The sequence below is a fragment of the Apaloderma vittatum genome, unplaced genomic scaffold (genome assembly GCF_000703405.1).
Source record: "Apaloderma vittatum isolate BGI_N311 unplaced genomic scaffold, ASM70340v1 scaffold26423, whole genome shotgun sequence".
Classification (NCBI taxonomy): Eukaryota; Metazoa; Chordata; class Aves; order Trogoniformes; family Trogonidae; genus Apaloderma; species Apaloderma vittatum.
In genome coordinates this window covers 1-23,298 of record NW_009707858.1, presented here as the reverse complement: position 1 = coordinate 23,298, position 23,298 = coordinate 1, and the positions used below count along the sequence as shown (strand labels likewise).

At 39.0% G+C, this 23,298-nt stretch overlaps 2 protein-coding genes across 2 annotated transcripts in view; one reads left to right on the top strand and one right to left on the bottom strand.

Annotated features, from left to right (window-relative positions):
* The window catches only part of ATP2C1 (ATPase, Ca++ transporting, type 2C, member 1), a 32,466-nt gene extending 14,710 nt beyond the window's left edge, over positions 1–17,756 (top strand). The window contains exons 5-27 of the mRNA XM_009866365.1: positions 166–201; positions 1,112–1,173; positions 1,515–1,623; positions 2,388–2,543; positions 2,920–2,988; positions 3,898–3,973; positions 4,484–4,550; positions 5,105–5,229; positions 5,984–6,081; positions 6,988–7,083; positions 7,188–7,277; positions 7,723–7,827; positions 9,042–9,198; positions 9,734–9,904; positions 10,831–10,928; positions 11,196–11,246; positions 11,762–11,928; positions 13,101–13,169; positions 14,294–14,410; positions 14,929–15,076; positions 15,693–15,788; positions 16,591–16,732; positions 16,948–17,756. Of these exons, the coding sequence (XP_009864667.1) occupies positions 166–201; positions 1,112–1,173; positions 1,515–1,623; positions 2,388–2,543; positions 2,920–2,988; positions 3,898–3,973; positions 4,484–4,550; positions 5,105–5,229; positions 5,984–6,081; positions 6,988–7,083; positions 7,188–7,277; positions 7,723–7,827; positions 9,042–9,198; positions 9,734–9,904; positions 10,831–10,928; positions 11,196–11,246; positions 11,762–11,928; positions 13,101–13,169; positions 14,294–14,410; positions 14,929–15,076; positions 15,693–15,788; positions 16,591–16,732; positions 16,948–17,084 (2,442 nt within the window). The 3' untranslated portion in view covers positions 17,085–17,756. The remainder of the gene's footprint in view (positions 1–165; positions 202–1,111; positions 1,174–1,514; positions 1,624–2,387; positions 2,544–2,919; positions 2,989–3,897; positions 3,974–4,483; positions 4,551–5,104; positions 5,230–5,983; positions 6,082–6,987; positions 7,084–7,187; positions 7,278–7,722; positions 7,828–9,041; positions 9,199–9,733; positions 9,905–10,830; positions 10,929–11,195; positions 11,247–11,761; positions 11,929–13,100; positions 13,170–14,293; positions 14,411–14,928; positions 15,077–15,692; positions 15,789–16,590; positions 16,733–16,947) is intronic.
* A 2,591-nt stretch (positions 17,757–20,347) lies between these two features.
* ASTE1 (asteroid homolog 1 (Drosophila)) lies at positions 20,348–23,293 on the bottom strand (the record flags this gene model as incomplete). The annotated part of the gene is made up of 3 exons (XM_009866366.1): positions 20,348–20,439; positions 21,515–21,725; positions 22,775–23,293. Coding segments are annotated over 3 exons (822 nt in total), but the record flags the coding sequence as incomplete, so codon positions are not given.
* Positions 23,294–23,298: the final 5 nt, after the last annotated feature.

Sequence of the window (23,298 nt, the reverse complement as noted above, 5' to 3'; positions counted from 1 at the left end):
CTTTTATAACAGACTCAAGGGATGCCGGGTGATTTTGAGCATGAGAAAGTCTGTTTCCAAATCACGTTAATCGTAGTCACAGCTGTGGCTGAGCTGAACCAAATGTGATTACAGATCTCCTGGCCATTTGGAATTCTTTTCTCACTTGCTTTTGTTTTCTTGCAGGCAATACTCATTGTTGTTACAGTTGCCTTCGTTCAGGTAAGACAGCTGTTGTTTAAATAAGATTGCTGCTTTTGTGGAAACTCTTCTATTTATAAAACTACTGAAGTAGTTGCCTTGATGCATTGGGCTGTGAATGGTTGAGTGAAGAGCTCTGTGCTTTCCTCCAAGTCTGGCCTTTTCTAAAGTGTGTGATTTGTCCTACTTTAACTACATTGACACTTAGGCATCTCTATCGGTATTATACTCAACTGTAAAAGAGTACTTGTATAGAAGCACTCGGAATAAATAGTGTAGAAATACTTAAATTTTTAACTCCATATAAACCAGATTTTGGAAATGTAGCACTGGCTTTGATTTTATATGGAAATTAGAAAAAAACCAATTATCTAAGTAATTTTTTAAGTCATAAAAAGGTGCTTTCATTCTGTAAATACCCAGTGTTACTCATTGAGTACCTAAACCAAAATTGCTTTGTGTTTGTGCTTTATGTCTTTGTTTGCCTTAATTCTGTAATCTGTTTATCGAGTTAGAGATTAGTTCTGTTACCTTAGTTCTGCAGGGGCTAAGAGCACGAACACGGTATTTTTGGCACTAACTTTTTAAACTCTAGAACTTAGTCCTGTGTCTGATCCCTGAGTTTAGAAGCATTACTGCGAGTGTGTCAGAGAGCAGAAGATAGTGAAGGAAAACGCAGGGGACTGCTGTTCTTTCAGAAGAAATGCATTTAGGCAAATCTGTACATTTTTCAGTGTTTGGACCACGTCACTTTTTGAAGTATCTAATACAGAACTGTTGAAGAGCAACTTTTACCTGATTGTTTGGAACATTACTTTATGGCTTTACAAAAAAAGATGAATTTTAGTAGATGTGGATGTATCTTATTGCTGTTTAACTTTGTTTTTGTTTTGAAAATATCTGCTTTGGGTTTTTTTAAATGCCCCTGCAGGAGTACAGATCAGAAAAATCTCTTGAAGAGCTTAGTAAACTTGTGCCTCCAGAATGCCATTGGTATGTAATTATCTGTCCTTTCAGTCGTGAATTAAGTCATATTAAGTTCAATCTGAAATGGGTAAATGGAAGTAACACCTTTGTATTAAGTTCTTATGCTGACGTAGAACATGCTTTGCTTTTTCTCATGTAAAAGACTGCTTTATGATTCCACATTTAATGCTTTATTATTCCACATTGTTGTCCCTCTGCAACCTTCAAATGACATTACTGGTGTGTCACTTTTAAGAAACAAAATTAGAAATTATATTTTGCTGCAACCAGTAGTGTCGCACAGTGTAGCCAGCAGTCTGAATGCTTCAGAGCAGACATTCTTAGAGCTCTTCCTCTTTTGCCCCCAGCGTGCGAGAAGGGCGGGTGGAACACACGCTTGCCAGAGATCTAGTGCCGGGCGACACAGTCTGCCTGTCTGTTGGAGACAGAGTCCCGGCTGATCTACGATTATTTGAGGTATGTACCTAATGCTGCTTTAATATTTAATAATTTTTCTTTTCTGGGACAAAAGGGAAGAAAGGAAATCTTGTTTCTACTGAGCACTGTTATGAGGTGGTGGGGATTTTTTAAAAAAAATATATGGAGATCATCTTCTCAGAGACAGAACTAGATCTGTTCTGCACGTTCCTGTTGATACTATCCTAGAAAATTGTAGAAATGGTAGAAATTAGCTTTTAGCTTTTCCTTCTGTAGCTGCCCCTACATGCTACCAAAAAAATACAAAGATAAAATCTGAACTGAAACAAGGTGGTTTCTGTTTAGCCTGCAACCGTTGCCTGAATAGCTGTTTTCCTGTAGAGAATCTGTGAACGTAAACCACTGGGTGAAGTATGTTCTTGTTAGCGAGTTCTTGATGGACCGTGATGGGGGAAGAGGACAGAGAAAGGATAATGTGTGCCTGCTCTTGCATTCCCAGTTCGCTATTTTGTTTGGTGGCAGAGTGCGTCACAGTTACAACCTCTTGAATGTTTTATAGAAAAACGTAAAATTATGAGTAAACTTTGACTCTTCACATGGAGAGCCTGTTTCATTGTTGCGGTATTCTGTAGGAGCGTGCTTGTTGCTTTGTTGATCCTTAAAATACGGTCCATACTACCATGACTTCTTAGCATATGAATAAGTTGTATTTACTTTTATCAGTCAAAATTGGGAAACCTATATTAACTCTTCCAAATTCCTGTGAGGAATCATCACACCTTTTACCGGTTTTGTTTTTGAAGGCTGTGGACCTTTCTGTTGATGAATCCAGTCTCACGGGTGAGACAGCTCCCTGCTCTAAATCTACAGCTCCTCAGCCAGCAGCAACCAATGGAGACCTTACTTCCAGGAGCAACATTGCTTTTATGGGAACGTTGGTCAGATGTGGAAAGGCAAAGGTAAAATCATTGTCTTTAGTCAAGAGTTATTTTCCATATTCCAACTCTTTGAACGCAATTCTTATTTTTAAAGTTGACCTCTCAATTGAGAAATGTACTGTAATGTCTACATATATTTGGAGTCTTCTGAAACAAAAAGAATAGAAATAAAAATTTTTACTGGACTTCACCGTGATTTGTTTCACACAGGCAAAATGGTTTTTAGCAAAAATGTTCCTTACTTGTGCCAGGAATTGATTTTATAAACAAAGCTAATGAAATTATAGCAGGCTAAATGACATTTGTCCACTATTTGAATCAAAGGTGTGAAGAGGAACCACTAACATTAAAGTTCAACTTCACATTTGAATTGGCTTTTTTTATTTTTTTTTTTCAGGGAATAGTTATTGGAACAGGGGAAAACTCTGAATTTGGGGAGATTGTCAAAATGATGCAAGCAGAAGAGGTAAGATTGAATATTTAGAAGCTAAGATACACATTTTGTAAGTGTATATCCATAGGAACTTAGTTAAACTTAATTACATTGCTCACAATACTTTTCCTTCCAGTAGTGAAATTAAATCTTAGCTCTTGATTCTGAAAATAGTAATTGAATTCAGTGCAACGAGATACCCATACGTGACGTAAAAAAATTATGACCCTATCTTCCTTTTTTTTGCCATACTTTCTAGAGTATAGTCCTCCATATATTACTATTAAAAAAACTCTGAACATACTGGCATCCAGGGTAAAAATATACTTTCTTGACTGCTTTTTGTTTGTGTTTTTTTTTCTATTTTTAAATAAATTTTTTTCTTTGTGTCCCCTCCTTTTTTCTATGCTTCCCCCCACCCCCAACCCCCAGTAGATTTCTAAATATTTCTATAGTGTTCTGTTTGACTAAACTGAATTTTCTGCATATGATGATTAACAAATTCCTTTTGAGATATAACTGGCTTCCCAGGGCTCTAAAGCCTCTCTTGAAAAGTCAGTTTTATCCTTGCTATCAAGAACATTTTAGTCTTGGAAGAAGTGTGGTGGCTTTTAGAGAGCATGATTTATATTTATTATTTTTTAAAAATAAAATATTGCATGCAGCCTTTTGTATTAAATTTGCTGTAGACATCACAAAGCTATGAAAGAATATTTCTAATTCTATGAGTTTTTCATTTCATCGAAGTGTTCTTGAATCTTCTTGAATTTTACCGGAGTGGCACAGAGTAGTCAGTTTTCACAAAGTAAGCCCATGGAATATGCTTGTGTGGGAGTGACTGGATCTCCTTGAGTGGCCGTGTGTTCCAACATGCACATCTGAAGTAACGTGTGATACTCATGTTCGTGCTTGCTAACTGCTGTGTGTTTGCCCTTCTTCCAGACTCCAAAGACACCCCTGCAGAAGAGCATGGATCTCTTGGGAAAACAACTTTCTTTGTATTCCTTTGGTATAATAGGTAAGAGAATTTGTATAAAAGAATTACAAATTATTATGTAACTGCGACTTAATGTATAGGCTTGGGAAAACGGAACGCTTCATCTCTTCTTTTTTTTTTTTCAATATTTTGTCTCCTGATTTTGTTCATCACTTTGAGCTCATGCTGCTGATCATCCGAAGATGACCAACGTGACATAACTTTCATCATAAGGATGTTTACTTGCTTCTTCCTGCAAACATAATTTTTGTCCTTTAAATGCTTCCTTTTAAATTGCAATTTGTCTGTATTCTGGTTCAGGGTGTGGGTAAATGAGTACTTGCTGTTGGTACAACTGAGCAACTTGAGTGGCAGAAACTCTCCTCACCTTTGCTGTGCTGATGAAATCGTGCTTTGACAGTAAAAGAGAGAACAGATTTTTGTAGGTAGCACCACAATAAACTTGAATTTAGCTATTTGAGTTTTCTTGTCCCTGTGAGGCTACAATACCTAGTGGTTTTATATTTTTCCTAATGACTATTTTCTTTATAGGAGTTATTATGCTGGTTGGCTGGCTGCAAGGAAAACATATCCTTGATATGTTCACAATTGGTGTGAGGTAAGATTTTTGTTTTTCAGTAGTGTAGATCGTGCATTATAGCGAGTGTCTGGAAGCCAGTGATGTGTATTATAATATGCTTTTAAGTTCATATAAGTAAATAAAAGGGGAATAGACTTCGTGCTGTAAAAACGCAAATCTGTACTAATTTTTAATGATACAATATGTTCTTGTCAGTTTCAAACTGTGCATTTATACAGTGATTTCTGAGCAGTGTTTTGTGAAATGCCTACAAACAGACAGTAGAGTTGTACAGTTTGAATTTCCGTCACTGACAAGACAGATGTACAGTTGATTTCTCCTTCCCCTCAACTTTTCTTCATACTTTTGTGTAAGCAGTGAGTAGAAATGTCTGAGTTACTTCATTTCATTACTGTCTTCAGTGTGTATCTCACAATGGATGGTACATTGCTAGAATCATGCAGCAGCTGCTTCTTTTCACTTTTATAACCTCAGTGAGCAGACAGCAAGTGAAACAACATTCCCAAGTGTCAGTGCATCATCTCCATGTGGGACATTCCAAGGCAAGATTTGTCTGTTTACTGTCGTTCCAGCTTGGCTGTAGCTGCAATCCCTGAAGGACTCCCCATTGTGGTTACGGTGACACTGGCCCTCGGTGTGATGAGGATGGTGAAGAAACGGGCTATTGTGAAAAAACTGCCTATTGTTGAAACTTTAGGTATGACTGGGCTAAGTTAGAGATAGTATTTTGATACAAATACTAGGAAGTCAACACAAATGTTGATAGCAAATATTAAAATAAAGCAGATGTTTTGATAGCAGTGTGAGTGGTATCTTGAAAACATTTCTAAATTGAATGCGTTTTACACAGGTAGAATGTTTTTGTGGGCGCTCCAACTATTTTTTTTTTAACCGATATAAACAGTCTGTCACTTAATATCAAGCCACACTAGCAATACTCTGAACTGTGTGAGTGATTGGATGTATGGAGTACACTTTACACTTGTATGCTGTAAGATGTTCTTGTTAAATAAAACTTATAAAATAAATAAATAAAACTTATAAAATTTAAACTGCACTTTTTGGTGAAGAGGAATGACTGCTGTAAAGCAGGCTCATTGCTTTCCTCCTCACCACGAGCCACAACTGAGATTTCAGTAATGCAGTTTAAGATGCAGAGGAATAAGATTAAGGAGAGGTAGTGAATGGAAGCATTTCAGCCAAGTTGTGAATTTAGGATTTTAAGTAGGGGGTTTTTTGGGGGGGGGAGGGGGGCAAACTTGCAAAAAACCTTGGACAGCTATTCATTAATGCTGAAAATTGGCTGCCTTTTGCTGAATCTCTTTTTTTTTTGTTTTCATCAAAGCAGCTGTAGTATTTCTAGAAATTTGCTTATCTTGAATACTGTTGTTCTTGTAAGTTACCTTGTTCTCAACAAGCACTCTCTTATACGCGTTCATTGGTTATTTCAGGTTGTTGCAATGTAATTTGTTCAGATAAAACTGGAACTCTGACAAAGAACGAAATGACTGTTACTCATATTTTTACTTCAGATGGGCAGCATGCTGAGGTATGGAGGGAGACTGTTTATAATTCTCCTTTTCCCTTTGTGTGTATCAGCTGAAACATGCTTGAGTATACTGCAGTAAAGCGTTGGATAAGAAAGCATAAATTCGTTTCACCAAGCTCCAGTTCCTGAACTTCCAACTAATTCTGTTCTTTAGTTCGTTTAGTATTGCAGCCTTTGAGCTGCGTTATTCAAGCCTTCTCTGGTTCCAGAAGAATTTTTTGTATAATATATAAAGTTCTTAAATCTCTTGATGGCACAATTTGTTTACATCTGAGTGAAATCGGCTCCTTTTTCCTAATTGAAAGGGAACTTGAAATGGCTGTAAAATATATTAGCTCTTAATGCTGTAGACATTAAGACTTTTTAGGATCCTAGTGGAATGCCTGCTTTTTATGCACTAAAAATACAATTGTACTGTTTTTAACACCTTTCTGAGGACTTAGCTGAGAGGCTGTTCAACCATGATTTTATTTTATTCTTTTACTTCCTGGATGAAGGTAGGATTCAGCCCCTGCAGGGGTATGCATTATTAACCAGGACAAAGACAAGTAGGAGAAAAAAAAAATGAAAGGAAAAGAAAGAAGGAAAAAGAAAGCATGCCTGATACTGTAAGGAAACAATATACGCTGCATTTATTTGTGCTAAGGAGAGAAATTGCTTCTTTTTTTTTAACCAAAAAAAAAGTCTCTAATAACTCTTTTGCCCTCAGGGTTTTTAATCCTTAATCTGGTACTAGCTACATTAGAAGTCAAGTAGGAAAGTCCATTCACACTGAGTTAAAACCTGTCCATTATGAATTGGCTTTTTAAAATTTTCTGCAGTTTATGGTTAAAAGCTGAGGTTAGAAGAGCTGCTGAAGCAGGTGAACATTGGGTTGCATGCTGCCTTTGGCTGTTTGTCTCGCAGGTGACTGGAGTGGGCTATAACAGGTTTGGAGAAGTGATGCTTGATGGTGAAGTTGTTCATGGTTATAACAACCCATCGATTAGCAAAATCGTCGAGGTAAGGTCTTGGCAGAGAGAGGTGAGTTTCAACTGCTGATGTAGCACAAGAGCTCCATGTGAGGCATTTACCTGGGGTTCTGTTTTCTCCCCTTTCCCTTTCAGGCTGGCTGCGTGTGCAACGATGCTTTGATTAGAAACAACACGTTAATGGGGAAGCCAACAGAAGGGGCTTTAGTTGCACTTGCTTTGAAGGTATGTACTTGGTGGTGCTTTTGGAATTCATGACAGATGGGAAGTGTGCAGAGATAAGTTGTGATTTGAGGTTTGCTCCCTCCGTCCTACCACCCCCAGTTTTCTCGTCCAGATTTGTATCACAGCTGCCATTTCCTGTGTTTCTTACCTGTTGGAAACCATGGACCTTCTGGAAGATGAGAGAAAATTATTTAGAACTGAAGTCAAATCTTTATTTTCAAGTTTTTGCACAGAGTACTGTCTTCTGACTGCCAGAAGCTAATTTATCTTGAATATTGTTTAATATTGTTTGTGTTGCCTCTTTCCCAGTTCTCACCAGAAGCAGTAAAAAGTTGATACTTGATGCCTTGGTGACTGCAGGATTTCTAGTGCTCTGTAAGTGCAGGGCACAGCATAGCTGTTTGAAAAGGTCCTGATGTTGTGGTCTTACTTCTGTTTCACACAGATGGGTTTAGACAGCCTCCAGGAAGACTACATAAGGAAGGCTGAATATCCCTTCAGCTCAGAACAGAAGTGGATGGCTGTTAAATGTGTTCACAGAACACAGCAGGTAGATTCAGTCTCTGTTTCCTTGCATGCTGGTGCTGTAGAGCAGTTACCTACCTTGTTTAAAATCCTCATTTTTCATTTCACAAGTTGTGGCAGGGTAGTAGGTCCTGGGAATGGTTTGATAATAAATAAACATGGTTTTACTTTTAAGCTCTGAGGTGGAGATTAAGAACCACAAGAAATTCTTTCCATAAAATGCATACTGGAAAATTATTTTAAGTATTTTAATAGCTGAGGCTTTGAATGTGTACCTGGCTGCTTTTTCTTCTTCCTCCTCCCTCCTCAAACATGTAAAGCAATTCTGCCGATCTGCTGCTGTTCCAGTGCTGCAGAGTTACATAATGAATTGAGAGCAAGGACATGCATTGATGTTCAATAGTAAAGTTTCTTGTGTTTTTGAAAACATGTTTTTTCTGGTTTTGATGCAAACAGGATGTTCCCTGGTGTTGTTATTAATTGCAACAGTGTCCTGCATTATCAATACAAACTATTTTTAGCCTATTTTTCTGTGTTCTGGTGCATTTACATACATATTTGCTTTCATATTCCATTTAGACCAATCTGAATGTTTTTGTTAACAAATATTGACATAGTCACTGCCAGTCTGATAACTGGAGCTTTCTAGATAGTATGTGCAACAACAGACCTTGTCTTGGATTTATGGAAAATTTCCTACTTCTGACCAGAAGATAGGTGGTGTTCAAGTATTGCAGTGGAATCTTTGCTTTGGAAGCAAAGCATTTGACCCTTCTTATCCATGTGGTTGTATTATCCTTTTCTGTATAAAGAATGGTGAGCAGAAATTGCTGTGTGATTTTCATCCATGTAAGGATTTACTATGTGTTTTGGTATCAGCATTTTTAAAAGATTGTTGAAAAATTGCAAACAGTTTTAAAGGGAGTATAAATTATTTGAAGGCTAAGAAAATGCAGTGGGTTTAGAAACTAAGAGCTCTATGAGTTAAGCCTCTCAGGAAGATTGAGGTAACTCGAGTACTGTGCATTAACACGTTCACGCGAAAAACCAGACGTCACAACTCCTGAGCATGCAACATATAGAGATACTCAAAGGAACAGATTTTTGGATAACTTTGATTTGCGTTATGTTCTGAAGGCTCTTAAGAAGAGCGCAGACACACCGTTCTTAACGTGTGCGGGTGTGTGTATTTCTGTATACACACACACACGTGCACACAACAATATTTTTTCCTTTTAGGATAAACCTGAAGTTTGCTTTATGAAAGGTGCTTATGAACAAGTGATCAGGTACTGTACGGCGTACAACTGCAAAGGGCAGAGCCTGCCTCTCGGGCAGCAGCAGAGGGAGCAGTACCAGCAAGAGAAGACATCTATGGGCTCGGCAGGACTCAGGGGTAAGGCTCTTTCAATCTCTCAAAATAACCATTTTTTTGAAATGGCATTGCTTGCTGTTTAAAAAACCTCAACAACAACCAAACCCAGCACACTGCTACCTAATAGCTTCTATGCCTCATTGTAGGTGTCTGTGGATTTTTTAAAAGGGGACTGTGTTTATTTTTCTGTTACTTTGGCTCCTGGCACCTTTGTGAGTTAGGCTGGCACAACTGATGGCAGGTCAGAAGATGCCATTAGAATTGCCCTTTATGTTAACAAGCTGTGTAGATTTTTTAATATAACTGGAAATGTTTCTCACAAGGTAGAAATACGTATGTTTTGTGAAAAGACTACTCTTTAGAAGAAAGGAATGTATATAACTAGGCTATTCTGAATAATCATGATAACAGACATTTGTTACTAAGTTTAAAATAAGAAAATTGCAATTCTCACTCTTTGTTTTGTGCTGGCCTACTAGTTTAAAACAGTTGTTTTAAATGCTGATGTAAATGTTAATTGTAAATCTTAACTTTTTCCCCCCCCCCCTCCTAAAAGTTCTCGCCTTGGCTTCTGGCCCTGAGTTAGGACAGCTGACTTTTTTGGGGCTTGTGGGAATAATCGACCCTCCACGGACTGGTGTGAAAGATGCTGTTACTACGCTTATCACCTCAGGAGTTGCAATAAAAATGATTACTGGAGACTCCCAGGAGACCGCAGTTGCCATTGGTATGAGCAGTGCTCCTCTGTTCAGCTTTCACTTTGCTCTCTTTGGGAGGTGCCAAGCTATTGGGTTAATGTACAGCACAGTGAAATTAGGAGGGAAAAAACCACCCCAAAAACCCAACACGCTCACCTGAAGTGGTGCTTTGGCTGGAGTTTTTCTAACTTGGTTAATGTATGACTTTTGAGACTATATATTCTGTTACTGTGTTTTGTTACAGCATGTGCTTGGTTTCTGATTCTTATTCTTACACCCCTAGCACCACCCTCCCTACTCTCAGCTTTGGACACCTGTCTTACGGCAGCAAGGAGAAATAAAGTAGGCAGTGACAACGAGTATATAGGATGGATATGGCACGTCAGTACTACCCAATGCACTTTTGTCCTTACAGCTTTGGCATTTAATTAATACATATTTGAACAAATTGCTTAACTTCTTTTTGCAATACAGTACATTAAAGCAGTGTAGCTAGAATGTGGTTTCTTTACATGCAGGACATTGAACAAGTTGAATGTGCACATAAAGTAGGTGTCCACACTAGCAGTACTTCCTCGGAGGGCTTTTCACCTTGTCTCCCCTGTGTAATTTTTTGTTTTCTGTCTCGTTACTTTTGCACTGTGAATTCTTTAGAAAGGACTGAGCTCTTCTGTTTTTATGGCACCTGACACAATGAAGTACAGGCCTTTAGTCCTAAAAGGTCTAAGGAAATAAGTACCCAATTAGAATAGATTTTATAGTGTGTGCTTGTTACTCAAGAGTTCAGATAATTTACTCTGGTATCCTCAGTCAGTAAGGTGTTAATATGTTCTGCTCTAGGCATTTAGTATCCAAAATGGTGCAGAAAATAGTCAGTTTAAAAACAATGAAATTGACTACTTAATGTTGTAAAAGGGTAAATTATTATAATACCTTTTGTATTATTTGTTTCCAGCTAGTCGACTAGGATTGTATTCCAAAAACTCACAGGCAATCTCTGGAGAAGAAATAGATGATTTGGATATTCAGCAGCTTTCTCAAATAACACCAAAGGTTTGTGTTGATATACTACTTGCCAAAATGCAGTAAAGTATATATTTTGTGTTAAGAAATACTTTTTTCTATGGAAAGCTGAAAGATAACGTATGAGTTACAAATAACATGAGTTTAGTAGAAGTGATACAGTAAATTACCAGAGGCTTTTAGTATAATAACACGGAATCTGTCCCAGGTCAAACAAGTATCTTTCGATTTGACATATGACCATATGAAAACTTACTTCTTTACATTTCTCAAATTTTCACTACTTCTTTTTAACAGGTTGCAGTATTTTACAGAGCCAGTCCCCGACATAAATTGAAAATTATAAAGGTACGTCTTATTACAGGCTCAGTGCGTGACAGTTGCTGTGGATACTCATTGTGGTGCTTTTACAGAAATTCTAACATGCTGTGGTGTGTCAAGACGAAATCAGAAATGCGTTTGGTTTGAAAGTGAAGTATATTTGAAAATACTACCTAGAAAAACACATAGTGCCCAGAAGGGATAGGCAGCTGCTGGCAGCTCATCCTGCTTTCTTCTTTGTAGGGAGCTGGGGTTGAGAGTTTGTGTCACATTGCAGTTTTCTTTCTCTAGAGTTTTTTACTTTCTCTTAAATGAAGATTTTATGTACTCTAGCTTAAAAACTTAGACTATCCGAATATATGAATAGAAATTTAACCTAAAATCTTATATAAAAAAATCATTAGAATACAAACAGCTAATTAAAAAAAATATTTTACAGTGGAATTAAAAGAGGTTGTGCAGGTGATTACACCAACCTTACATCTAGAATAATTTTATAGGATGAGTTATTTCAGTCGCTGATTTAAGCTGTTTTTCTTTAGTCCCTGCAGAATAATGGCTCTGTGGTAGCCATGACGGGAGACGGAGTGAACGATGCTGTTGCTCTGAAGGCTGCAGACATTGGGATAGCGATGGGACAAACTGGGACAGATGTTTGTAAAGAGGCAGCAGATATGATCCTCGTGGACGATGATTTTCAGACAATAATGTAGGTGGCATTTATGTACCTTGTGCTATATATTTCTAATGGCATATTTCATTAAGAACAAAAGAAATTCCCCAAACTTCAGTGTAGCATCTGTTAACGAGTTTTCTGCTAAGCGAGGAGAATTAACTTTATGGTGATTACCTGTACTACCCTCTTAAAGAAGAGCTGGGACCATAGTAGTACAAGGGGCAACTAAGCATTTCTGTCTTTTTGTCCATGTTAATCTAAGAATGTATTTACCTACTTGTACCTTTTGCTACGTTGGTCTTGTACATAGATCAGATGTAAGTAGTAAAGGCCGAGAGTTAAATGGTCTCCAGTTCAGCCGACAGCAGCGTGCTGTTGTGCAAAACCAAAAGAGAGAAGGGCATCATTTAAAGGTGTTCACAAGAGCACATAGGAGGGACATCTGTGGTAAGTACTTAACATTGCTTGAGCTTGATGAGGCTTTTGCTGGAATGCTTGATCCAGTTTTGCCCACTTCATCGGGAACAATCTTTGTGGCAGAGTGAAAAGTGGTGAACACTAAGGGGAAAATATGTATGAGCTTCTGTGGCGTCACACCCTCCTCCTAACCCCTTTCATCTTCTGGTCCTCAGTTAGAGAAGGAATGCTCGTTAATTGTTCTTCTCAGCTATTGGGGGTATGAAAGAAAGAAGTCAGTTTTACTTGCAGCAAAATAGACTTGGTTTAAGTATTAGAAAACACTTTCTCAACACTTTGTGATAATATGATAGGCAAGTTGCGACACGTGCTAAGGGTTGAGAAGAAGATCAATACATATTTCATTCTGGTGCCGTAAGAATACATGGTCTCCTGAAGTCATGCTGCATTTCTATGGGTTTGTTAAAGTGTGTATGGTTTTGTGTTTTGGTTTTATTTTTATCCACCTGAATGGGAAGGTCTCATCAAGGTTGATTGGTGAATCTTGAAGAAGGAGGAGATTTTACTACTGTCATTTCGTTTTGAAAGTTAAGGAGCTGGAAAAATAACTGTTGTGATACTTTTACAGTCAAGTTGTAAAACATCAACTGCCAAAGTTTTAAGAACCTCAGCTCCGTTTCTTGACATCGGTATTGCTGCTTAAAGTAACAGCTTTTTCGGTTTCTTTTAAGCTTTTTTTGGCAGTAGTCTCATTTGTCTAATGATGTAATATTTGTTTTTAATTGCAGGTCTGCAATTGAAGAGGGTAAAGGAATTTATAATAACATTAAAAATTTTGTTAGATTTCAACTGAGCACGTAAGTTTGAGATGTTGATACTACCAGAAGGTTCTAACTACATTCTGAAGGAATCAAAACACACTGCAAACCCAAGGCTGCATAAATTTCCGTGAACATTGTAAATGTCCCGTGGAATGCTAATGTGTACTTTGTATTTGGTGGCTCTTTCATTTTTAAAGAACCAGAAAATAATGCAATAAACAGATATCTAACTTTGTCACATTTCTTCCTGCTAAAATGTGAAAAGTCCGTAACAGAAAGGATGGAGAGAAACAGTATAGCTACGTTTGGGTCCTTGATTAAAGGACAAAACAAAAAAAAAAAGCATGCAAAAAACCTAAGCACAGACACTCCAGGGCAGCAGGCTTGCCTGTTGGCCGGGGGAGTGCTATCCTCAGGTTGCTGATGAACGAGTTACTCTGGGGTTTTTTTCATCCCTCGTCACAGGGAGAGAAAAACCAGGTACAGCACAGTACTAAATTCAGAATTATTATAAGCCTTGCTCTCTTCTTGTTGGTTATGAAACACTTAATCTTGCACTGAAAGCAGTTAGTTCCTACTTGTTCAGGGACGTTGCTAATACCAACCTTGCAACCAGCTGATCTGTTTTCAGTCTTTCGCCTAGCTGCCTCATATTGCTAATAATGAGGGGCAGTTTAGGGATTTTTAGGGAGTTTGGGCAGTACCTGGCCTTGCCTGATTAGTCAGACTAGCGATGGATGCACGGAGTGCTTGTGGTTTACATCAAAAGTGTAAAAGCAGTTCGTTTTGCAAAACCAGATTTAGAAGCTCCACTTCTGGCGTAATAGAAGTACAGGACACACCTCCCCGGTAAAAAATCAGTTAGGTGAAGGTGAGTGATAACTCTGGAATATTATCTTGAAGTTTGGGAGATTTTTAAGAAGCAAATTTGCTGTCTTTTTATTGGCAAAGCGATGTGGTTTTAAATATGGACTCTCGAGATGAATATTTTAACTGAATTCATGCCCTACCTTTAAAGTTAGGCTTACGTCAGTTGTGATTCACACTGTCAAAACCTGTATCTGCTCTTAAACAGCTGAAGTGTTGATTGCAAAGCAATTATCAGTGTATCTTCAGAAATGTTCCATGCTGACAGTTATAAAAATGGATTCTTTCAACAGGAGTATAGCAGCACTGACTTTAATCTCACTGGCTACATTAATGAACTTTCCTAATCCTCTCAATGCCATGCAGATCTTATGGATCAATATTATTATGGATGGACCTCCAGCTCAAAGGTAATGACTTTAAATTCCATCAGAGCTCTGTAGTCCTTTAATTTCTGCAGGAAAAATGCTTGCTTATAAAAGGAAATGCTGTGAAGCATTTCAGTGAAATGTTTCTGAAACAGCAGACTTTTCCTTTGAATTACAATGTTTGCAGTGTAATTCTGTATTCTTTCCTTTTGTGGAAAGGAACCAACAGTAAATACCTTAGCTAGGTTGATCGTGGTAGCAGAAACGGGGAACATAACAAATATTGCAGCTTCGTTTAACATCTAGTAATTTCAATACTGTCTAATGCCATGTATGTATGGACTCTCAAACTGCAGCATTAGAATATTACCTGTTACTAATATGTGTAACTCAGTTTTCTCAAAGGCAAAATACTCTGTGCTTATTTGAATGAGATAATTGTTAGGCTTTAGAGAGAAGATGAAAATCTTTCTTTCAACTCAGACAGTCTAGTCCTTAAGTTAGAAGCAGTGTATTATTTTTATGATGATAAAAATCTAAAATGTTCTTTCATTTGTAAGCCTTGGGGTGGAGCCTGTGGATAAAGATGTTATTCGGAAGCCTCCAAGAAATTTGAAGGACAGCATTCTGACCAAGAGCCTGATCATTAAAATACTGGTTTCTTCAATAATTATCGTGTGTGGAACGCTATTTGTCTTCTGGAGAGAGGTATGACAAAAGTATAAAACTCTAAAGCAATAATGAACTAATTAAAAACATTTCCTTCTTATGGCAGCAGTTGGAATTCAGAGTTTGTATGGACTTAGTCACAGGTTTTGTCCATTCTTACTTATTAATCCATTCGGCTAGCAGATTAGAGAAGATTTTCCAAAGCAGTTGTTGAGATGAGGAATCCAGGTTTATTCCCCAGTCTCTGGGGCCTGGACAAGTCTGTCTTAATCTACTTGGGAAACCTTGGCCGATAGGAAGTAGCAATACAGACCTTCTAGCCAGGCTGTTCCAGAACAGCTAGTTGACTTTGTTTTCCCAGTAAAGTCAGATGCAGTCTGAACTTTCAGTAAAGCATCACAGAAACTGTGGTATTCCATGTGCTTGCATTGGTGTCTGTCAAGAGACTTCATTTAATCACAGCTTGGAATTACAGACTGTTGTAAGTTGCAGGTGTGTAGTTTTTCCTGGGTGATTTATGAAATCACCTTAGGGCAAACGAGTTGCTTTTGCTTTCATTTACTCAGCTAGTGGAACCTGAATTATTGCAGTAACTTTGTTTAGCTGTGCAGGGCTTAAAGCATGCTAAAGCCTTTTTCTTTCCTTTTGTTGGCAGTTAAGAGACAATGTAATAACACCACGAGATACAACCATGACTTTCACCTGCTTTGTGTTTTTTGATATGTTCAATGCTCTGAGTTCTAGATCTCAGGTAAGTGATCTGTATTGGCCATTTACACAATAAGCAGAATTTTCTTTGAGGGAAGATCTTGCTATGTTTGTTCCAAATGTTTTCCTGCAGATTTACTTCACATCTGCTATTAAGCTTCAGTTTCATGTATTTGCTAAGTAGGATTTCTTAAATTACAGGTAAGTATTAGCTTCCTTAATTTGTTTACGTGATGCAGAGCTGGTAGCAGTGGCTTCTGTCCTGACAGAAGAAAGGAAATTTTTAATAAAAGCTCGACTGTGATAGTCCTTTATATTGCTGTGTGCACGTGGCTGGGTTTCTTTCCTGAAAGTTCTGTCAGTTCAGCATCCTTGCCAGAATCTGAAACTTCTTCAAGGCGTACTTCAACTGTAATGCAAGGAAATTTTTTCAGCTGTTCTTTAACTGTCTATATTTTTGTCTTGAGGTAAAAAGCCTGAATTTTTGTGCTAGTTGGAGAAAAGTGCATTGCTAGTATATGTTACTACATTTACTCTAATTTGCAGTCTGTTCTCTGACGTGAATTGTCTGGGTGAACAAAACCACTGCCTTCTAGTGTGGAGGGCAGCGGGTAACACGCTGCGCATGCCTAGGAGGGAACTCAGGGTACATGTCAATGTTCTCTATTTACCAGAGAGAAAATGCAGTTAGCCTGTTCAAGGCCTTCTTCTGAATTATCTGTAATGTCAACAATAATCTCTTGCATTTTTCTCAAAGTCTGGATGAAAAGAAATTGTAGCTAAGAGTTATTTCCTTGTCTGGGAAATGGAGATCATGTGTGCAGTGCAATGTGTTTATTTTGCAGACAAAATCTGTGTTTGAGATTGGACTCTGCAGTAACAAGATGTTCTGCTACGCCGTCCTTGGCTCTATCATGGGGCAGTTGCTGGTCATTTACTTCCCTCCACTTCAGAAGGTTTTCCAGACAGAGAGCCTGAGCATCTTGGGTAAGAACAGTTCCCTTTGCAAAACTGTGCATCAAGGATTAGTTTGTAAATGTGTTAGCTGTGGGTTCTAGAAGAGCACTCGCTGGCTGTTTGCATACAATGGGAATACAAAGCCTGCTGCCTATTATATTTTTCTCTTTTTCAGGGAAAAAAAATCCTTTTATATGTTTTCTTTGGGAGCCATGATTTAACTGCATATGATTCTCTCTTTCCAGATTTGCTGTTTCTTCTGGGACTCACTTCCTCTGTGTGCATAGTGACTGAAATCATAAAGAAGTTTGAAAGAAGCAAGGAAAAGATCCAGAAACGTGGAAGTTCTTCTTCGTCAACTTCGTCTTTTCTTGATGTATGATGCATATTGCATTCTTTTGTTTGCAAACTTAGAGATTGCTGGCTAAAGGTGTAGGAGAAAGGAAAACAATATTTGGAGGATAATGAAATCCTGAGGGCTTTTGACGAGTCCTTTGTTTCACTGGCTAATGGCGAACATTTATGTTTCAAGACTGTTTAGAATTTAACTTCCAGCTGTGGGAGTAAAAACAAATGAAATTATGCAACTTTGGTAAGATTTTTCCTCAAACATAAATTTACTTTTGAGATTGAACAGGATTGGGGGAGGGTTGGGAGGGGGGGTTTAATTTACAGGAAGATCTAAGCCCAGGTCCCATTTTCTGCACTTAAAAGATATAACTGTGTAAAATCCTTCTCTTAGATATAAATATTTTAGTTTGTTTTTATTTAAAACATTGTACGATTTTACGTTTATGGTGGTGGGATTTTGCTACTAATACAAGGATAAAAAAATATTTGAGAGGCATTCCACTGGGTGTAGAGTCCGTCACAAGAGTGCCATATTCTAGCTACTGTATTTATTTACTTTATCCTGCAATGTGTAAGCGGCTCAAGTACCTTGTGCTACAGTTTTTTTGTATCCCGAGTTTTGGTTTGGTTTGTTTGGGTTTTTTTTGCACAGGATGTGACCGCTGTCAGATCACTGTTTTTCTTTTCTTTTTCTGTGACTGAAAAGCCTATACTGCAATTTGAAGTAAATGTTTGCTTTTCTTAAAAGTGTGTTGACTCTTTGTTTTAAAAGAAACTGGCATTTACACCAGATGAGCATGTCTGTTTGGATATAATTTTAGATACAAGCTTTGTTTCATGTGTTGTTCCATATTTATTTTAGCTTATGCCTGTTAGATCACTCGAGCGATTGTAAGACAGTACTATTACTGAGACAGTTTGGAGTGTATTGAATTAGAAAATGAATGCACGAATACTCACTCTAATGGTAAAAAAACAAACCAACCCCTCTTTCAAAGAAGTTTGGCTTTCTTTCCTCTTTCTTCTTCCACCCTGATCATAAAAATAAACTTATTACTGGTCCTGTAACTTAAAATTCTAACCTACAGAATGACTTTTTGTGGCTGGAAAAGCATTTTAATAGATTTGTGTCTTGATGTGCTAAAAGCATTTTTAATATATGATCATGTCTGAACACTGTTAATATTCACTGATGGCGCTTTTCCTCCAAGTGGAGTTGAGCTGTTGTCATCAGTGTCTTGTCAGAGAGGGACTGATCTTCCCTTTAGGAGATGCAAGGAACAGTCACTGGGGGGATCTGTAGAAGAGGATGTCTGAGATCTCGGCGGGTGAAAGTAGGCAGCAACTGAGAAATTTAGTTGCTCTTACTAAAGAATGGAATAAAGAACTTTTCAGTTTCAGTAAGTGAGGGCCCTTTGTTTTATGGAGAAGACTGAAAAACTATAATGACTCAAAAAGGAAAACTGGAACACTTGATTTAAATTCTGCATAGGAACCTGCAAGTTACTATTTTCTTCAGCACACAGGATGGGGTGTTTGCAATGAGGTGCGTTTCATTTCATCAGCAACAAAGAACAGCTCAATTCTGCATCGAGAACACAGTTCCAGCAGAGTAGTTCTTTATCATCCAGTCAGCACTCCTGAAGGCATTCTCAAAATGCTACGGGATGATCATAGCGGCTTTATCTGAAGGTGGAATATTTGATTTTATTCCAGTCTTTTGAACTATCTAACTGAAGATCCTGCTTCTCAGCAAGTCTCAACAATTTATGTTCTCCACCAGGTTTCCAGTATGGGGCTCAGTAAATTAAGATCTCTCTTCTCACTGCTCTTAACAGTGGAATCAAACGTGCCTGTATCTTTAAGACTTACTTTAAATGTATTTCTGATGATTAAAAGACTTAAGGAACTACACACTTAGTAAAATGAAGCACGTGGGATCATAATAGATCAGAGGATGATTTGGATGATTAAGGATTTAAGTTTTACATACTAAAATCAAGAACTTGGAATTCAACCCCTTGCACTGTAAGCGAAGTCACCTGATGGAGCTGTGTGTAAGACTGCAGCAAACAAGCCTCTGGAGGACTGGGCTCTCAAGGGCTGGGAACTTGCCCTACGGTTGGTTGAGCAGAGGTGCCACCTGCTGGGACTTCCCTAAGTAGCAGTTTTCGTCCTAGAAAAAGTGTTGGCTATTACCAGCACAGACTGCATCTCAAAAATAATTTCCTCATGAATGTAATGGATGTTACAAATCTATTAGTTTCTCATGGAACATATTCTATCGGTATCAAGACTCAGCTGTATGATATCAGAGATGCTCCCTGTAAGTCACAAGACGTAGTGGCTCCATATGGATAGCTGGCAGATAGGGGACAGCCAGGACAGGATGCAGGAATCAAGCTTGAATTCCAGTGAGTAATGGGTAGAACTTTAAGTATTAAAAGTGGAAATCATGATTTCCCTGAGTATAAGAAAAGATGCATGGACTCTCTGAATGAGCAAACATGTAAAACCTGCTACCGTGTGCTAGCTTTGTGTGAGCACGTAAGCACTACCTTAGGGGGGGATAGGAGCAGAAGCTGCACTGCAAGCACAACTTGGTAGTGACTGAGTAAAGCTAGCTCTCCCCAAAAGTACAAATGCTCTACCTGTAAATACAGATGCCACAGTATTTTTAAACTTCTCAACTTCCATGTTAATCTGATCTGTAAGACTGTAATCATCGTGTTCCTCAAACACAAACTTAAAACATTGGATTTCTTGGGAATCAGAAGTGTCCAGGGAGATGGAGGGCTAGCCAGCCATAAATTTTCAGGAAAATAATTCCTCTCACATAGGCCAGCTCTGAAATTCTGAACAATTTGCTCTCATTTTCAATTAGAGTGATACCTTTAAAGAACAACAAAACACCGCAACTGTTACACACCTCCTCTTTTATGAAACTGTTACAAAAAAAGTAACTAAAAACAACTGCCTGAAGCAGGAATTGTTGGTAAAACTGAATCAGGAACTTGCGTGAAAACAGCTGAGCAATACAGTCACGTATTGTAATATAGTTTCTTCCACCTGCGTGGCATTAAAAGTTATTCCAGGTGTAAAGCTTTCAGTCATCCACTGCAAGTGATGCAAACCTATTACCATTGCATAAATGCTGAGTTTTCGATAGAGCAAGCCTGATGGACTTTTTTTTCTTCTTTCTGCAGGACTCAGGTTTGGTCTTGGTCATCTTCTGAAAGAAGTCTGGAGGTACTGTTGACTCCACCATATTTATCAGGACCTGGTAAAGCTGAGTTATTTTTGGAGATGAACTAAACAGATTTTCCACTGAAGGTGTTGATTTAAGCTCTTGATCCAGTCTGTGCACGAGGGTCCCACTGTAAAGCCTGCTCAAAGGAAGGAGGGAATCCTCGTTTAGAACTGCACCTCAGCAGGACAGGTACAGAAACACGCTGCTCCATGAAAGACCAGAGCTTAACTCCATCCAGCAGTGGGCTACTACAGGGTGCCTGTTCTCAGTGGTTTTCCCCATCTAAATCTCTTTTAAGAAGGGAGTTCAAACACAGTAAAACTGGCCAAAGGAGTTTGACACAGAAAATAAAATAACACATGAACACATTCCTTGAGAGGCTTGTGTGGAAAGGGATGTCTGAGCCATCCTTACCTGCTTAGGTCTGGCTCAGGGAGAGGAGAGCAGAGCAGCTGGTTGAGATACAATCCCATCTGGAGGCAGCACTGCCACTGGCAAAAACTGTGTGCAGCATCTAAATCAAAGTCGTCACTTTGCAACTTCTTTTCCTTCCAGTTCAGAAATTCAGCATGTGCAATACTGTCATCTTCAGCACACAAACCTGTGGGGTCTAGGTCACAGAAAAAAAAATTATATGCAAGTGAATGTTCTGCTGTGAACAGGACAGCAGGTATCTGTAACGAATACGGTCTCAGACCTCCAGTTCCATTTCAGAAAGCATTAACAGGATTTTCAAATGTCTCAAACTGAACTTTAAGGCATAAAATTGAATAAAAATTCAAGTATGAATATACACAGGTGCCTGTGCAACTCGTCAGTTTACAGTACAGATGATTTTAGGAAAACCCATGAGAAAAAAAATCTGTGAGAATGCATCAATAGTAGTTATTCTCTTTTGATGAATGAGTATGTTAAGCTTTTTTTTTTTTGACTTTCCTATCTAAATCTTTTAGTCCTAAAGAAAGCATTTATAAATGCAAATTAATGTTTCGTAAGATAGCAAAGTACTGTTTTACCTATGTAAAATGTTGATGGCTAGCACTGTTTCTCTGCTCTGTATCAGTGCAGAGAATGCGATACCTCAGGATACAGTGGCAATCAATGCTAATTCATCTGAATTTGGACAACTTGCCACAAATGAGGAAAAATGAATCGTGGTGTAAGCTCTCATAGCAGCTGAACACCTGAAATTGTATTCTTTGGAGACATACCTGGATCATTGGTTGGCCCGTGCAGTTCTCCAGATACTATCATCAGAAGTAAAGCCTTTAAGTGATGCAGCTCAACTTTTGGTTCTGAGTGATGTACCCAGTAACACGTGACAGCGAGGGTGAGTTGTAAGTGTCTGGGGATAGACTCAAGGAAACTCATTTTCACTCCTAGAGTTTCCAGCAAAAGCATCTGACGGCATGACACAGGCACCTGAAAATAGATTAGAAAATTGGAGTGGAAAAGGGAAGAGAGACTTTATTTGCTGTGAGCGGTTTCCAAAAGGCAAATATGCCTGTGTTTAGCTAGTTATTTTTGATAAGAAACTAACTATAAATCTTCAAATCAGGTGACTTAACTAAAACTCCTATGTAAAAGCTGACTTGATTGGAAAACTTTGTAACCAGAGTGCACTAAAACGACTTTGGTATGGTAAATACAGATATAAAATACATGGTCGTAGTAGGGATAGACGGAGGTCTTGTATGAAATAGCCACCAGCATGTGGTAAAAACCAACAGCACAGCCTCCCGATGTGTTAACAGTTCATGTGAATGCCAGAAGGGATTGAGCGTGTGGCTTAAATATGCAGTATTAGAAAGTACAGATTGTATTCCCATACACTTCAGAAATTAGCGTAGCTTTGGAAATGGGAGGTTACTTTCTATTCACTGCAAGAGTTAGTCTTAATCATTACAATTTAAATACACAGAATTGCTAATGGTGGCTAGAACTAACCTAGTGCACCTTTCCTTTGATTACAAGTTGGCTTTCAGGTCCTGTTCTGTCTGGGAAGCCGCAGGGTCCACCTTAGTGGGACATGCCCTTGCAGCAGGTAAGACTGCTGGGCAGGTGCAAGATTCATGCATGAAATGACGGTGATTTTTAGTAAAAAAGCATGGACTGGATTTTGTTTCAGAACATGAGTTCCCTCTTGTGATTCGAAAAGTAAATATTAGTGCCACCTAATCCACAGGATGAAAGAAGGGCTTAGAATGGAAAATTTAGGCAATGCTACATATACACACAGACAGCTTTTCATGTAGTTTGTGTTGGTGCACTTGTGGCAAGGCGGGAAGGGAAAAAGGTGAAGGCAATTTATGTAGCTGCTTGAGGATGAGGGGCCAAGCTCGGAGTCTGTAGGTCCCTCTGTGACAGGCAGTGACCTACTGAGGCACAGCACTTAGTGACCAGCCGGTAAACGTGAGTCCTCAATGGGCTGTGCCACTCGAGAGCCTCTGTCAGCTGTGACAACCGTTTACCTCCAGTAAGTCGCCCAAAGGAAAACCGTCATCACAGAAACCTGTGGGCAGCCTTGTTGCTTCAACAAATGTTTTTCTAAGCGTCGTTTGGAGTCTGTCAAACTCACATACGACCGGCACCTTGCCCATCTCCTCACTTGGAGCAGGAGTTTCGGCACATGGCGGTGCGGCCGGCAGCAGCAGCAGCAGCCCGTAGATGACCCGTCGGATGGGCAGAGCCGCGCTGTGGGCACTGGCTCTCCGCATGTTCTCCACCTGGGTGCGGAGGAAGACGCTCCTCAGCACCAGGGCGTTGCTGATGAAGGGTGCCAGCCACCCCTTGGCCAGACTATGGCGCACCCAGGGCGGCAGGCCTGCTCGGCACGCGGCCTCGCACTCGTACTGCCCGTTCTGGAAAAATTCCTCGAGGTTCACGCCAGATGGAGTGTAATCCTCCATGCAGGTGCGCAGCATCTCCCGGACCTCCTCTCTGCGGTGCTTTGGAAGGTGTTTCAGCACGTTCTCCACCGCCTCGGCGGGCCGGG